Consider the following 18,008-nt stretch of genomic DNA (forward strand, 5'->3'; position numbering starts at 1 on the left):
AAGGTTCTCACACTGCCACCCCAGATGTTCCTGCCACTGGCATCCGGGCCCCAGACATCCATGTCACGGATACATCAGAGTTTTCAGTTATGGCCACAGAGCTCCCTTTCTCAGCTGCTTTGGTCCCAGAGATATTGTCAGGGCTGCACCTGTGAAAGGTTCATCAGGTTCCCCATTTCAGAGCGTTGCTGGTCCCAGAAGTCCTTCACACTGCTGCTCCAAAAGTTCCTGCCATGGGCAACTGGGTCCCAAAGATCCTGTCAGTACGGGTCCAGAAATCACTGTGAAGGGTGCCCTAAAGTTTCCTGACGCTGCTTCTCCAGAACCAGCTGAAGTCAGAGAGGTCAGAGTCACAGGCTATTGCCTGTGAGGTTACTTGACAGGGTATAGGGTTTATGGAGCAGCCTAGTTTCTGTCTCCAGCCTAAAGGTTCCTGCTGCCGCCACCCAAGAAGTTGGCTCCAGAGTTCTGTCATAGCAGCTCTAGTTGCATAACTTCCAAGGTTTCCAGATATGACCGACCGGGTCACGCTGATGCCTGTCATGTCCACCACAAAGGTTGCTCTCATGCAGAGATTCATGCCACACCACCAAAAAGGTTCGAGCTGGGGATGTCCCTGTGTTTATTGTTGTAGCTTCACTCAGTGCTTGGTGTCCAAGGCTGTTCTGGTCCTAGAGGTTTCTGTCTCGACTGCATCAGAGGATCCTCAGTGTTTCTTGTCACCAGTGTGATTCCTCCATCAATACATTACACCTGTGTGCCACATTAAAACACAATGTGTTTAATGTATTATGTTGTATTATTATGTAAGTTTACTATTTTTAAGTTTTAAAGGTTAAGAGAGGTTAAGCCTCTTGTTGTAACGGTTTACATTTATCCCTTTACCAGTCAACAGTGTGTTAATTTGAGTAATAAAGCCAGGTAAGTAGAAAAGGTCAGATACACCATTTAAAATTGTACCCAACCTTTTCCAAGCTTTTCTAATGCTTGATGGAAATACCAGCAACTCAAGAATGAATTAGTATCATGTACAGCTGTGTTTAAAAAAAAAAAATTATTCTGGACACAGCACATTTTGCATTGCCGCATCCGAAAGTTTAGGCAGCTGACTTGCTGCTTTACTGCATTATCAAACTGTGCCTTTTCAGGCAGCATTTGCACATTAAGGTACCTCACGAAACTGATTTCAGACAGGCTTCTGAGGCAACATAACAGTTTATTCATCTAACAAAATAGAGAAAGATTTGGTAATAACTAAGCAAGTATTTACCAAAATGATATTTAATTACCTGATTTCTCAGGTAAAAAAAAAAGTCGAATTACATTTTTAAATGTAAGTATTTGGTTTCAACTGGTTTTAACTGAATATCTAATGTTACAAAAAACAAAAAACAAAAAAAAAAACACGATACTCGTTATGGAAAACAGATCCCCACTGAACTCTGACACGCCTACAGTATATAGTGTATGCGCGCCCTCTAGCGGAGAATCTGAGTTATAAACTTGAGTACTCGGCAGTCGTAAACCGCCACAGAGAGGATGTTTATGTAAGAGCATTGTTACAGTTTAATGTTTTATGAAAACCTAATCCGTCATAAACAGTCAGTTCACATTATTTATGAGCCTCTTAAGATGTTGCTACAATTATATATCTTACCATACTTTATACTGAGTGCATTTTTTACCCGCAAAAGCCACACTACAAATCTACAAGTTCAAATTATGACAAAAAGTTTAGAGCTAATTATGATTTAGATACTATAAATATAGAAATAAGGATGTTTTTGACTCACACCAACGGCAAACTAATTGGTGGCTAGACGTGTTGCCTACAATATTGCGTGTTTATTTGTTATTGTTTTAATGTACTGATTTGTGTCGCTGTGAGCTGGATGCGGATGGGAGGGGAAAACTCTGAACTGACATATGAGAAAGAGTGGGAGAAAAAGAGGGGGTGAATCCTTCTCTCTTTTCAAAGCTGTATCAGTGGACGCCCACTTGCACATATTGCAGTTGCGTCTCATACATGAAGAGACTCACACCACAACCTTCAAAAGAATTAGTCTGGAAAAACCTCACTCAGTTCCACGATTGCTCAATAATGCTGCACGCTTATTTGTGAAACATCAGCGGACACGCATGAGGATCAGAGCGATTTCAGGCTTTGATTCTATGAAGGAAATATGATGCTGAATTTATTATTTCAGAGCACATGTAAAGAGTGAATAATCCATCCGCAGTCTACTTCATCCAGGACGCCCTTCATCCAGCATGCTCACTGCGACTGTAGTATTTCTTCTCGTGGTGAGTACACAGTCTCCAACTCAGTATGCAGCTCTAGAACTTTTTCTTGCTCTTGTCACACATGAGAAAGCGGAACATCATAGCAGACTATCAGTGAATGGAGACTGTCACTGAAAAAATAAGTCTGAATTGTGTCTCATGATTGTGTAAATTGTTTGAGATTGTAAATTGTTTGAGATAATACCTGGTTTTTTGTTTATTTATTTAGTGAGTCATTTTGATTACACTTTGTAATCAGTATAATAATGCATTATAATCAGTCATAATAATCAGTTGTAATACGGCATTGCAATACATGATCAACACACAATATCATGTCATAATGCATACATACATTCATGCATGCATGCTGTAATGCTTTATAATTGTTTCTGAAAACATTAAATGCATTATGAAGTGTATAATAAGGCATTATGAACACTTTTAAGATCTAATGCATCATACAATGAGGCTTCAAGTTCTGTTCTTTTTTTATATGATGAATAACCCTGATTATCTCGTCACGCCCACTTTGACAGACAGCACACTGTGTTCTTTCACTTGTCTAAAATGTAGTTATTTATAAGGCTAATTGTTATTTAGTTTGTGTGGGTGTGTTGAATGAGGGGTGTATGTGTGTGCTATTGAAGCAAAAGCAGTACCAATAATGATAGATAATTCATGAAGTACACCACGTAACTTCAGTCACATTTGTAAGCTTAACTGCTTTATTTTTTTATGTTTGTACCAATTTCCTGATAGAGACGTGTTGTGGTCACATGTCTTGTCTTGTTTCAGAACTGAAGCTACACCCATCTGAACGGCATGATGGGTGTGTGGGCAATAACTACTGTATGTCACAGTCAGAGCGGATGCCCTTCGTATTAGTGTCATTTTAATGGTAGCTGAATTACTGGTAGAATGTTTTTCTTCCATAAAAGAAGTATACAAACACTTCTAGGCACTATAAATACAGAGTTCTGGCATGAAACTCTAGATGGCGCAGTCCAATAGGTCTAACTCAATCTGACCTAATGACATCATTATCACATGGCACAGCTGATTGGTTCTCTCCTGTATCGGTAACCAATGAACTCGCTGCTCAGCATTCAAATATATGACTAGTGCTTGCCATAGGAGTTGCAGCTTGCTTCAGAAACCCTCCACCTTCCCCAGCTCCACCTGTATAGATCTGCTACGAGGTGATTTATGTATGCTATATGGGGTTATTTCATGTATGTTATATTTGCAGCAGCAATATTTCTTACATGCTCACAGCAGCATGTTGTGGATGTATTGGCAGTAGCAAGTCTCGGTACTTGCTCTGCCGCAGCATCAGCAGCAGTGTAGCAGATCTATTCCGCCAATACCAAATACATTAACATTGTCATGTACATTACCATGCCAATCCCTCCGAGAGTTGTCATGACCAAACTAATTTTGGATGTTTTGGTACTTGCTTAGGAAGAAAATAAATGTTGTTGGCACACCCATGAGATCTCAAGACCCACAGAGACCGTTTGCTGTGCCAGAAACCCAACATATCATGCAAATTTTATATGACATGAAATTTCATTTGTTTTTCCATCTGTCTTAGACACACAAGTACAGATTTTGCAATTAATGAAGAAAATGCCCTCGCCCTTGCAAAAGTTATGTCCACAATACAGAGGTATTCTGGGTGGTCGCTATGAGTGGTTGCTTACTGGCCCAACTTGAAAGATTCTCTGTGAGATTCTCGTCCATAGATATAACTTCAAAAGAAAAATCTCTCAATAAATAAATAAAATAAAATAAAAAACCATGAAAATTTGAAATTTGAAAAAATTTACTCTAAATGTAATTGGAACTTGCCCTGCATTTCATTATGCAAAATGTCATAACTTTTTATGATGTGATTCTAAAGGATTTACAGGCAGAGCATGTGGAAAAACTAAGAAAATTAAAAGAAAAAATAGGTTCTTAATTCTCCTCTAGACTCATTGCTTCTGGAAAACACTGTAGATCATATAGCATTAAAACACAAACTAAAGCAAGCGAGAGAGAAAGAGCTCCATTAGCTCCAGTATCCTCATTAGTGAGAGACAGCTTTAGAACAGTAGACGACTTTGAAATGTTGACAAGTGCCAACAGGCTATAAGGGTTAAGAGTTAAGTGCATTCAAGCATACAAACAGCAGCTCTCAAACATCAGGTTGACTTTGTGACAGACAGAACAGGAGGGAGAAACATTCTGCAGAACTGACAAATACATCCACATGATATGCGTATCATATTTTTTTGCCAATCATTCTTTGGTTATTCAATGTGCCAAATGTGTCAAGACATCTCCCTATAAATCACATAGGTGATAAAATGGTGTAAATGCAAATTCTCAGTAAAATAAAGGAGCACTTTGGCATACTTGTCATTCCTGTTCCTATCTACACCTGTACCTTTTTCAGAAACATCACTATTACTATTGCTAGCCTCATACTAAGGGTTAGTGATTTGAGGGTTAGTGACACCTAAAATCAAGCATCTCATCGCACTTATAGTTTTCACCAGGCAGATTAATAAATGCATCATAATTTTGTGGGGAAAAAAAAGAAATGAATACATTTATTAGGCAAGGAGGACACATTTGTGATCAAAAGTGCCATTAACGACATTTGTAATGTTACAAAAGATTTCTATTTCAAATAAATGAAGTTCTTTTGAACTTTCTATTTATTAAAGATAATCCTTAAAAGATGAATCACGGTTTCCACTAAAATATGAAGCAGAACTGTTGTTAACATTGATGATAATAAGAGCCATTATTGAGAATTGAGCACATATAATAAAGGATAATAATTGAGCACCAAATCAGCATTTTAGAATGATTTCTGAAAGATCATGTGACACTGAAGACTGGAGTAATGATGTGGAAAATTTAGCTTTAACATCACAGGAATAAATTTAATTTAAATATATATTTAAATAGAAAACAGTTATTTTAAATTGTAATAATATTTCACAGTATTACTGTTTTAACTTAGTGAGCATAAGAGACGTTTTTTCAAGAGCATTATTAAAATCTTAATTATTCCAAACTTTTGATTGGTGGTGTAATTTTATGTAATTTATATGAATAATTAATAATAATATTAATTATATTAATATTTTATATTTCTTGTATATACTAAATGATCATGTCCCGATAATAAATACTTTTTTTTTCATTTTTTAATTTTTCATTTTTTTCATTTTTTCAATAAATTATTATTATTTTTGTATTATTTTATAATAATAATACTAGAGCTGTCTCTTGAGTTAGCGATCACATAGCAAAGTGCCAAAAACCACTCACCACATGGTGGGGATTTTTGCAAGGCAAGCACCACTCACATATCTTCAGAAAATGTAAAACACTACACTAAAAATTGACAGACAAATGTTGTTGATGAATGCATTTCATTAGGACCACTCTTAGGAGTATGATTAATGAAAGTCAACATGTTCTGAAACGCTAGATTGTATCTACTTAAACAGCGCTGCACGAGTTACAGCAGCTTGGCCTCCTGTCAGGATGATTGTGATTGCAAACAGGTTCTATGACATGCATCGTTGTTTGTGACCCTTCACACATTTCTACAAACATGGTAATCAATGAACCTCATAATTGCGCACAGATTGTGTGATGGGCAAATCTCTATAGTTATCTCTTTGAGTCATGGGCTGCTGAAGTTTTGGGGGTTGTTGAACTTTATCTGAGTTGGAATGCTCCTGTAGGGTTGTGTTTGTGTTTTTATGTGAGCAAGGAGGAGGAGGAGGAGGTTGCCCCACGCCAGGGGGTAATGAGGGACAGGTAGAAACGAAGGGAATGTTAATTTGTGCTTTCCCAACCTCCTCTTCTTCTCACTCAGCTCTGTCACTACTTCAGCTGACTCACAAACGCCTTGGGGGGATCATCAAATCTGTCTTTCTTTAACTCTTTATCTCTGTCTTTCTTCCCACTCTTTTAAACGTCATTCCTCAAACCGGTGTCAAACGTCGTTATTCTGACAGCCACGCACTCAGCCAGTCAACTTTTGGCATTCTTGTTACACCCTCAGACATCAGCTATGCAACAGCTGCTTTATTTTAAGGCTTATGCTGCCTTCAAGTTATGTTGGAGAATCTTTTTTATGTGATACACACCTGAATGGCATGGATTTAGAAATAGGGAACCACCATTTCCTATCATGAGAATAATAAAATGCATAAAGCATTCCTAAATGCTGTTAATAATTTTGTTTACATAATGAAGTTTTTTAAAAAAAAGGTCACAATTGTAAGCCATAAAGTGAAACGTCTCTAGGTTACGTATGTAACCATGGTTCCCCGAGGGAACGAGATGCTGCGTCGAGATCGCTTTGGAAACGCCCCTGCGTTCCCAAAGCGATCTCGACGCAGTTCGAGTTCCTGAAGGGGAACTGCAAGATATTAAGTCACAATTATGAGAAAAAAATTGCAATTGGGAGATATATAGTCACAATTCTAAGAATTAAAGTTATAATTACAAGATGTAAAGTCACAAGTACAATTGAATTTTTTTTTAATCTAAGGCAAAAACACATAGAACTGCCATAGAATTTAAAACTCTAATTTACATTTCCATTACCACAGAAATTTGTCACGTTTCATGAATGAGTTCCCTAATGCACATCCTTTGCTTTTCATTCTGCTGCACTAGTGCTAAAACCCTTCCTATGTTTATTAGTAAGAAAAAGAAAACATTTTTTTACATTTTTTTATTTGAGTACAAAGTAGGGACTTCCAAGAATGACTTATAGGCATCATACATTTTTTTGTTATTTTACCTTGTGAACGTAAATAAAAATCTTTGGACAAGAGGCACGTGGTGAAACACAGAATGGCTCTGTTCAGCTGCTATATTTATGCTGTACCCGTCAATCACAGTCTGATGGATGTTCAAATGAAAGGCTATTGTGAGAGAATTGAATTCAGGTTAAACAATCCATGAAGATTTACTGTATATGAGGATAAAGTCTGGTAAAACGCATTTATTCCCTTTTGAAGCTCTCTGATCTCTCCAAAGCAATGCTGTTGATAGGCATCATCAGACATAATCAGGACTAAATATTGCAACAAGTCTTGTTACACAAATAGTATTTTTGGCTCTGAGTCTGTGTGGGAAGTTGTCAGTTTCTGGGATTGCATCCCCTGGAGATAGACTCAACCAAAGCAAAGGCATGGGAGTGGGAAACGTCTGAACGGTCATTGGTTTCACGTCTATAACTATCTGTTCAAAATGTTATGATTTATGAGAAGTATGATTTAATTGCTTTCTCTCATGTTGTAAAGCTGTAATATTAGGTTAGCTCACAATGCGGAAGCTACACTAACTTCTACCAGTATCTAAACAGTAGTTATAATACTTAAAGCTGAAGTCATTTCTGTGCCACTAGCAGCAACAAAACAATTGCAAAAATAAGGATAGTTTCCCAATCACTCTTACTGGTCATGCTATTGCTCAGACAAAAAGGAAATCCCGCCTCAAACAAATACCATTGGTCGATCCAAAAGCTGACATGTCGGACCATTCAAAGAAACAGTACCATAGTGTTTTATTTTATAAGACATGAAATTGCTTAATAAGTGCTGTTTTTTTTTCCATCTGTATGCATATTTCCTATTGAGGCAGGAATTTGGTGAATCAAAGGGATTGTCCTTTTTAAAAATTAGTCAATAAACTTTTGTTTATGTTATAGCCATGTAATATAAAATATATAATAAAGTAATAAAATGCTTTCTTACTTGCTATTGGTAGTCATAGGCTGGTGGTACAGTATTAAGGTGCAGTCACATTAGTGAAACTTTGGTGAAATTTCATTGGCAAAGTAGATCCATTGTCCATTGTCAATAGTGTAGCGATTCATGAAGCACCAGGCAGCTTCATATTGGTAAACCCGGCGAATTGCGTGTTTAAAGTTCAGAAAATTTCATAACGTAATAATGTAATAACAGTTAAACTGTCTCATGGAAAAAGTAAAAAAAAAGTAAATGAAAAAAGTAAATAAAAATGTTTAAAAAGTCACACTTTGAGATATAAAGAGAGAAAATGTTACCATTACGATGTCACAATAATGAGAAAAAAGTTGTAATTATGAGAATTAAAGTTACAACTGCAAGATATACAGCCACAGATACATTTTTAATGTTTTATTCTGAGGCAGAAACAGGATTCCATAGAATTGAAATCTGTAATTTACAGAAGAACATTTTCTGAACAATTAACAAAAAATATATTCTGCTCACGTTTCATGAATGAGGCCCATAATGTGCATCCTTTGCTTTTCTTTTTGCTGTGCTAGTGGAAAAATAAGTTGTTTTTACATTTTATTTCGGCCAAATTCACAACAAATCAACAAGTGCAAAGTAGGGGCTTCCAAAAATGACTTTGATACGAAAATGCTTGCAATTGTGAGATATAAAGTAACTTTGCAAAATATGAAGTTACAATTGCGAGATACTAGGTTACAGTTACAAGAAAAATTTAAAAGTTCAACAAACTTGAATCTGATGTGTGATCCACATTCACAGAATTTTGCTGTACAAGGGAAAATGTGACCGCACCTTTGGTGAGAGGGACTTCCTCATTCTATAGAGAGCATTTGATTGGACAAAAAAAGTGCAAGTGACATCATTAGTATCAGTAGATTTTAAATGTGTTTATCTGATTAGATGTTATTTTGGATTTCTCTGTTTTCTCAAACTACCTTTATTGAAGTCTTGATAAAATGGAAATAACGGCAGATCTTTTCTTCCTTATTGTGACGTACGTCCTAGTGGAAATGTTTTTTAAATACATGTGTTTCATTCACGTTGAATTTTCTTTTCATGCCAACTTTAATTGTACCCTCTTTCTCTCTATCTCTATAGGGCGAAGTCTTGTCTACACAGGACTCATGTCCTTCAGGGGCATTCACGACCAGTGGGGAGTGCTGCAAACAATGCCCACCTGGGGAAGGGATGGTGAAGCCTTGTGGAGTGACACAGCCAGTGTGTGAACCGTGTCTTGACAGTGAGTATCCACAGAGATGTTGGCCGCAGCGTTGCTAAAATGAACCTTATTTAAAATGCCATTTCCTGTGCTGAACTCTCACTTGAGGAGAGGCAAAGGGCTTTTGAGCTGTGAACGGTAATTAGTAATTAAAGGGGAAATGCTTTTAGGAAATGAGACTTGACAAAACATTGTCTGGAGAGCTCAGAGACCAATCTGAGTGTTTTCATTCACTCACAGCTCTAAGTGAGATTAATTAAGGCAAAATCCAGTGGTACATGCATTTGTTGTACTGGCAGGGTCACGTAACAGAGTGTTTGTACCAAGGTTTGGGGGATAGATTTTTTTTTTACGGAGGCTGGTCCTGAGCCAAGGCTTGGTCCAGAGCCTGGCAGAATCCCACCACTTCCAAGAATCCCACCATCTCCCACATGTCTGTTTGCATGATCCAGCTGAACAAGACAAGATAGGAGAAGAGAGATAAATGGAAATAAAGTAGCCAGAAATGTGATCAAAAATAGTCATCCTTTAGTACGTACAGTATTTATGTAGAGTTTCATGCCTCCTTAAACAAAAAAAACTGTAAATATGTAAATATATATATACATATATATATGGTAACACGGTAACACTTTAGTATAGGGACCAATTCTCACTATATAACTAGTTGCTTATTAGCATGCCTGTTATTAACATATTGGCTGTTTATTAATACTTATAAAGCACATATTAATGCCTTATGCTACATCCCTAAGCCTACCCAATACCTAAACTTAACAACTACCTTACTAACTATTAATAAACAGCAAATTAGGAGTTTATTGAGGCACAAGTCATAATGAATGTTAATAGCGAGAATTGGACCTTAAAATAAGGTGTGACCGGTAACACTTTACAATAAGGTTCATTAGTTAAGAGTAGTTAACTGTATTAGTTAATATGAACCAAGCATGAGCAATACTTATACAGCATTTCAACATTTACTAATACATTATTAAAATCAAAAGTTGTATTTGTTAACATTAGTTAATGCACTGTGAACTAACATGAACAAACAATGAATAACTGTTAATACAGTTAACTAATAACTAGTTAATACACTAACTAATGTTAACAAATGATACCTTATTGTATAGTGTTACTATACAATAATATATATATACACAGTATAATTAAATACATACATTATATATGCGTGTATGTGTGTGTGCAATATTGAATAACACACTACAGTTAAATTCATAATCAAATACTTTATATGTGCATTAGTATGTTAGTCAACACATCAAAATAAGTGTACTTTTTTAAAGTATGACACAAGATTATTAAAACATAAAAACTCTAAGGTAATATTTTTTATTCGACATTATTACAAAGTGCACTTTTAAAAACTGTACTTAAATGTGTTAAACACAGTCATAATTTAATTGATCTTTCATAACTCAGAGTCTTATCTTTCATTTATGTATGGATAGCTACAATGAGGCCCAAAAGTCTGAGAATAACAATTCAAAATTGTATTTTTTTTCTTTCATTTAAATGCATTTCACATAAACAGGGAGATAAAATGTTTTAAAACATTTTAAAGTTATGTCAAAAAGACGCAATATAAAAATCTAATTTGGCACATTGATCGTGCGGCTCTGGACATTCTGCAATTGTTGGTGTTTTTTAAATGAAACTTTTCACTGAAATTGTTATGATGATAATATATTTTAGTAAACATTTTATTCATTTAAAAGCAAAAAACAAATGTATGTTGTACACTGTATGTCTGAATGTTTCTTCTAAAATGCATTAGGAGAAATAAGAATAGACACAAATGAAACACTTGTTGACCTACATTAAGAGTATAGAGCTATAAAATTATTATAGATAACATAACTGATCAGATCATATGGACTGAGAGGAGAATGAGAACATTCTCATGAAAATCTGAGAAGTAGGAGAATTCAGCTAAATTTGCTGTGCATCTAACCTTACTGGTGTCTAGGAGATATTAAAGAGATTTCATTTGTGATTTTATAGGATGATTTTGTATAAATGTTCATTCAACATATTAATCACACAGACAGATAACCTAAACTAACCTACTCTTGAGTTCTGTGCTTATTACTTTTTTTGTTAATATTTAGTAGCCTTGGGTGAAGGTCACAGAATGGCATGTCCACCAAGACCTCCTGTCATTCACTACAACCCTAAACATTCTTTCTTCTGTAATTCCCATCTCTTCGCCAGGCCTTCCCTAAGGGCCTGTGCTGGGATCTGCGTTCCTCATCCATCAACTTAACCATTAGATGCTGAAAACCCCAAACTGTTCCTTTCACAGCCTCATAAGTCACCTAATGCTGCTTGACAGCACTTCAGCAATAATGTGTTGACATGTAAAAGTAGCATTTGGGATGGTACTGGAATGAAAACAGCTGTTTAAGAAGTGATTATTTAAGCTAACTGGCCCATATTAATTCCTGACACTTAAGCGCTGTGTAATGTCAAAGAACCAGGTGTGTATATTCACCACTCACCTCCACAATTGACCTTCTCTATCAAAGAAAAAAAAAGAAAAAGAAAAAAATTCAGTGTCCTGACAAGCCCAACACAGCAACATTGGCTCAACCAATGGTGTGAGTTTAGGACGTAACTATCAGCACTACAGCACAATAACATTATTTATGGGTGACTCTGTAAAGCGGATGGCTCCACCCAGTTACCTTCCGATTAATGTTACCGCCTGTAGCCCGCAGGGAGATTCTGAAGTTAACCTTCATGTGCCTTCTGTTTACTTGCAGTTGTCACTACAGGCTCCCATTATTGAACTGTAGATGAATTCATGACTCTTTAGCTTCGGTATTTAGCAAACTTTTGTTGATAATTCTAATGCTGGTACTCTGATATAGTGATTTTACAGAGTGAATGGTAAACACTTTCATAGTTTAGTTTAGTTTAATGTGATAAGGCATTTATGATTAAAATATATTTTGGGTTCACTTGTGAAAAAGAAGTGTGCTTAATTGTGCTGAATGTAAACTTAAGAGTACTTAAAATTTTAAAAGTATATAAAAAAAAAATGTATTTAAAGATAATATAATATTACTGAAATAAAAGGCCATTAAGTGTACTTAGATTACACTTTCATGACTTTCTTAACACACTTAAGTACATTTTTTAAAAAGTAATGTCATGTAAATAAGGTCAAATAAAAAGTTTTACCTTAAAGTATATTTAAAATCTTTAAAGAAGTATACTTTGATGTGTTGACTAAAATACTAAATTGCAACTTAATCATTACAAATGTGTAACTGTAAATGTATTTAAATACATGACATACAGGTTTCAGTAGAAGTGACAACTTATATTTTAGTTACCATAAATGTGTTCACATAAATGCAGTTCACTTTAACCATATTTCAATATATAGGACAATAATAGTAATTCTGAAATTACATATAAAATGATACAGTCCTACATATAAAGATTTAAAGTCCTACTTAAGTGGGTCCAAAAAAAAAAAAACCCCAACTCAACACTGAAACAAACTGAAATAATTGCATTTAATATAAATTTAAACTATAATACATTTTCATTTAATTTCAAATAACATGCAATTCAGTGTCCAAAAACATTACATTCAGTTTACATTTAAGTATATTCTTTTAATGCATATTATATACTGTAGTAAGTATTTGTTGTCTGAGTATGTTAAAGTGTACTTCTTCACAAGGGTTATGTAGTTTGGGTTATGGGTGTGCTAAAATTGCTCAGCTGAATTTTAAAAGTCAGCTTGGTGTAGGTGTAAATGTTAAAGATGTACATGGTAACTGTATGAAATCCAATCTGAATACACTCTAAATGTTAAACTATGACTTTGTTGACTTTATTTTATGACTTTATGTGACTTTATTTTTTTTTAACCACATCATAGTAACAGATCAGAGTTTCTTGCAAAGAATTAAGCTATTGTTTCTATTCACTCAACAGTAAATGGCAAGTTGACGCGTTAACACATCCATTTAGTGAAAGTAAAAAACTCTCTCAATTAATTTGAGTTCATACAAGCTGCTTGCATAATAATATAATATGTTATATTAATAGTTTTAAATGAGGAATAGCATGTCACACCTCAGGACATGTCAACTTTCATTATTCATCCAATAAGTACATTTTGAGTAATTATTAAGTTAATTCAGAAGTTTTGCATTGAAAAAAAAAGTGCATCAAGTGGTAACATCTAAATTAACTGGTTTTATTCAATTCAAAAATATTTCAATAATAAAAAATTATAAATAATAAATTACTGAATCAATCACATAGAAATAGCTCTTAAAGCAAAATAATTGCAGGATCATTATTATTATTTTTTTTGGCTTTATATTGGACATTTGCCATCCTCTTCAAATATCTGTATCACATCAGCTATTAATAACCCACTTCGGTTGAACACAACTTCAAACATGTCTTCAGTCTCATATCTGCTGTTTTGCATCTGAAGACATGACTATTATCAGCTGTATATAAGACCATAGTTATCTAACAGTTTACTAAAATAGTCAATTATGTACTGTCAGGGTAGGTGTCCTTTTTTGGAAACTGATAAACAGAAGCTATTGACAGAACGTTACCTCAGCACTTTATAGTCCTAATGTTGATTGACACATACACTCCATGACTTGTACAGTTGAGAACACCCCCACACATCGTCCGTCTGTCATAATGCATAGACATGCATTATTGATGGCTAGCATTATGCTAATGGGTCTCAAAGGGCAGAGATCAGAAAAAGAGTATACAGACTCAGAGGGAGACAGGCTGAGTGGATGGGATTTCATCTGCAGGAAATGCACAGATTACCCATCACAGTCTCCTAAATAAAGCCCCAATAACTGGCCCCCAGAAGCCAGCACATTACCCCGTTATCATTAGGGCCATTAGTAGCTCAAGCACACAGGGGAACCCATAATGTGCAATTCTATTTGTCCAGCACAAAGACACAATAACATTTCATCCGCTTTGATGGCCAGCTGTAAGGATAACTATAGCATTAGTGTGGTATCTTTCTCTCTGCCACTGTCTGGTCACTGCTTCTATGAATATCCTGCCAGTGGCATATACTGAAACACTTGATATGGTATGGGACAATGGGGCAATGTGCCATAAAGAGGGGCCAGCCACAAGAGTTGTGCTATTTCACAAACACACACACATACATGGACAAAATAGCTTCCTGAATAATTTAGTGATAGCTAGACCTCTATCCACTAATATATCTGAATAGGATGGAGGATGGGAATACAATACCATGAGCATTAGATATTTGCTCTCCACTCTTTGCAATATTGACATCATAATTTCTTCTGGTAGCTTCCTGTAGATTCTAGATATCTATGAGAATACATGTGGTCAAAATATGACTCATGACTTTCTTTCACCCTTTTTCCTAAAACTAAGAAAGTATTTTTTTTATACGGCCCATTTTCCGGAAGCTGTGTCATTCTATAAAATGGTGCCATTTAGTATTTCAAAAAGCAGATTTAGAAATCATATTTTTCCACCTCGGCTCCAAAGTGCTAGGCCCATAACTGCCATAGATATTGTAAGTCCACTAATATTCAGATTAGTGACCAACATGTATGGGTTTTTCCAGTTGAGAAACCTCAATTCTAAAGCTGCATGCATCAATAGCCAAACCCTAAAGTGATACACCCTTTCAGAATAGTTTTGGAATTTCTAAAATTTAGTAATGCTCTCATTATCAATCACACATCATATTTTGGAAAAAAAATTATCTTTCAAATCTTTTAACCTTGTAACATTGTGGTTGATTGTAATGGGATTGAAGGTCGATGCCAAAATGGCTAATAACTGCTGAGCCTGTAAATATTTACAAAGCTGATATAAAAGTAAAACACACACACACACACACACACACACACACACACACACACACACACACACATACATATATAATGTCACACCCTCATGTCAGAAAGATCAAACTGTTACTTTAAAAGTGTGAATTTATTCAGTACAACAAGGTTGAAATGAACTACTGTTATTTGTGACCACAAAACCAGTCATAAGGGTAAATTTTTTTAAATTGAGATTTATACACAATCTGAATAAATAAGCTTTCCATTGATGTAAGGTTTGTTAGGATAGGACAATATTTGGCTGAGATACAACTATTTGAAAATCTGGAATCTGAGGGTGCAAAAAAATCTAAATATTGAGAAAATCACCTTTAAAGTTGTCCAAATTAAGTCCTTAGCAATGCATATTACTAATCAAAAATTAAGTTTTAACATATTTATGGTAGGAAATTTACAAAATATCTTCATGGAACATGATCTTTACTTGATATCCTAATGATTTTTGGTATAAAAGGAAAATCGATAATTTTGACCCATACAATATATTTTTGGCCATTGGTACAAATAAACCCATGCTACTTAAGACTGGTTTTGTGCTCCAGGGTCACATTTTAGTATCATTAATATACTATGATTTTTTAAATTGATTTGTTAATATTTTGATTTAGATTTTATTTTTACACTTTCTGTTTTGATTTTAATTTTAGTTACATTTTGTTTAAATTTTGTTGTGTGTTTTTGTGATTTTTAGTCATTTTTATTAGGTTTTAGTTAAGTTAAGTTTTATTTTAGTTTTTGTTGATTTATTTTTAGTTATTTTAGTACTTCAACTTCAACTGAATAAAAATAAGAAATGTTACCTTGGAAACTAACTGAAATAAAATGTTACATTTTTTAAAAAGTATTTTATTTTATTTTATTTAAAGTATTTTATTTAATTTCAGCTAATTTTGATTTTATTTCAAGTATTGAAACTGTTTTTTTATGGTTAGGTAATGATAATAACCCTGAAATGCACAACTACAAACTGTATGTTTAAACCTTAGCCTTTTCTCCTTTTGCCTTCAGGCGAGACCTTCTCTGAAATCTTCAGCCACACGGAGCAGTGCCAGCCGTGTACATCATGTTCTGAACTCATGCGCATGCTGACGCCCTGCACTGATGCCAACGACGCGTTGTGTGTCTGCGACTATGGGTTCTTCTTCAATAAAATGACAGGCCGCTGTGAGACCTGCACCGTGTGTCCTGTGGGCCAGGGTGTGCTGATGCGCTGTAATTTTGACCGTGACACGGTGTGCGAGGAGTGCGTGGATGACACGTATTCAGATCAGGAGTCCTCTTTTGACCCCTGCATGCCCTGCGCTGTCTGCGATCAGCCTGAGATGAAGTTGAGAAGCTGCACACCTCTCAGCGATGCTGTCTGCCTAGGTAGGAGAATCGAGAATAGAAATCAAATAGAAGTTGTGAATAGATGGGTTATCATGACACAGTGTGACAAATAGATTTCTGTTACTCAGCTTCATGCTTGGTTTTAAAATCACTGGCCAAGAAATTGCCCTGTGTGTTGGCCCTCAACGGCTCTGTTCTCTGGAGATGAAAGTTGAAGACAAGTTAGTTGTGACAATCAGATTTTTACATTTGATTATGTCACCACTACAATACTAGTGTACTCGTTTTTTTAATTTATTTATTTATTGTGTTGATGGGTGGTTGCTACGGCTACGGCACTTTCTAGGTACCACCATTTTACATGCTGTATTGATGAAAAAAAAAATTTCACTTCTTTTACATAATGCATTATCATAAATGTTCCCCAAAACACATAAATGATTAACAGTCTGTAAAGAATTTCATGAAGACTTCACAACACCATACTTGTAAAACTCTGTAGTATACTCACTATTTGGTATCATTTCAGGAGCTTGTCACAACAAATAGAGATTTCACATGCTGCATTTATCTTGATACATCTTTCATAAGTTTAATACATGTTTATAGTTATAGTTAAATGTAATTAAATATAATTTTTTCCTGTGATGCAAAGCTGAATTTTCAGCAGCCACTCCAGTCTTCAGTTTTAATATCAAGATTTAGTGCTCAAGAAACATTTAACATTTGTTATTGTTATTATTATTATTATTATTATTATTATCAATAATCATCATTATTATCAATGTTAAAAACATTGTGCTGCTTAATGATTTTGTAGAAACCAGGATAATCTACCATTTAAAAGTTTGGAGTATGTTTGTTTTTGGAAAAAATTACTTCTTTTATTCATCAAGGATGCATTAAATTGATTTAAAGTAACAGTGAAGACACTTATAATAGAAATATTATAAATAAAGAATAAAGAGATATCTGTTTAAAATAAATGTTTTTCTTTAGAACTTTCTATTCATCAATGAATCCTGAAATAAATAAATAAATAAATAAACGTAAGAGTTATCACACCAATATTATGTACCACAACCAGCATGTGACTCTGAAGACTGGAGTAATGGCTGCTGAGAATTCAGCTTTGCCATCACAGGAATACATTTCATTTTAAAATATATTCAAATACAAAACAGTTCTTTTAAATCAGATAATTGCAGCCTTGGTGTGCATAAGAGGCTTCTTTCAAAATCATAGAACTATTGTAATTATTCTAAACTTTTGACCAATAGTGTACATATTTATGTTAAAAGTTGGTCTGTAAAAGTATTATTTAAAAGTATTATGATGTTGCTAAAAAGAACATTATTTTGTGTATTTGGTGTAATGCAATGTGTTTATGCGGTTTAAGGTTCAAAAAACACATTATTTCCCACATACTGTACATACTGTACA

General features: G+C 34.8%; 1 protein-coding gene across 1 annotated transcript in view; it reads left to right on the top strand.

Moving 5' to 3' along the window:
• The first annotated feature begins 2,025 nt into the window (after nt 1-2,025).
• Nucleotides 2,026-18,008, top strand: part of LOC107694076 (tumor necrosis factor receptor superfamily member 16-like) — a 31,852-nt gene continuing 15,869 nt past the window's right edge. The window contains exons 1-3 of the mRNA XM_016493669.1: nt 2,026-2,304; nt 9,189-9,330; nt 16,245-16,604. Coding sequence (XP_016349155.1) covers nt 2,272-2,304; nt 9,189-9,330; nt 16,245-16,604 — 535 coding nt within the window. The 5' untranslated portion in view covers nt 2,026-2,271. The remainder of the gene's footprint in view (nt 2,305-9,188; nt 9,331-16,244; nt 16,605-18,008) is intronic.

The sequence above is a fragment of the Sinocyclocheilus anshuiensis genome, unplaced genomic scaffold (genome assembly GCF_001515605.1).
Source record: "Sinocyclocheilus anshuiensis isolate Anshui unplaced genomic scaffold, SAMN03320099.WGS_v1.1 scaffold2046, whole genome shotgun sequence".
Classification (NCBI taxonomy): Eukaryota; Metazoa; Chordata; class Actinopteri; order Cypriniformes; family Cyprinidae; genus Sinocyclocheilus; species Sinocyclocheilus anshuiensis.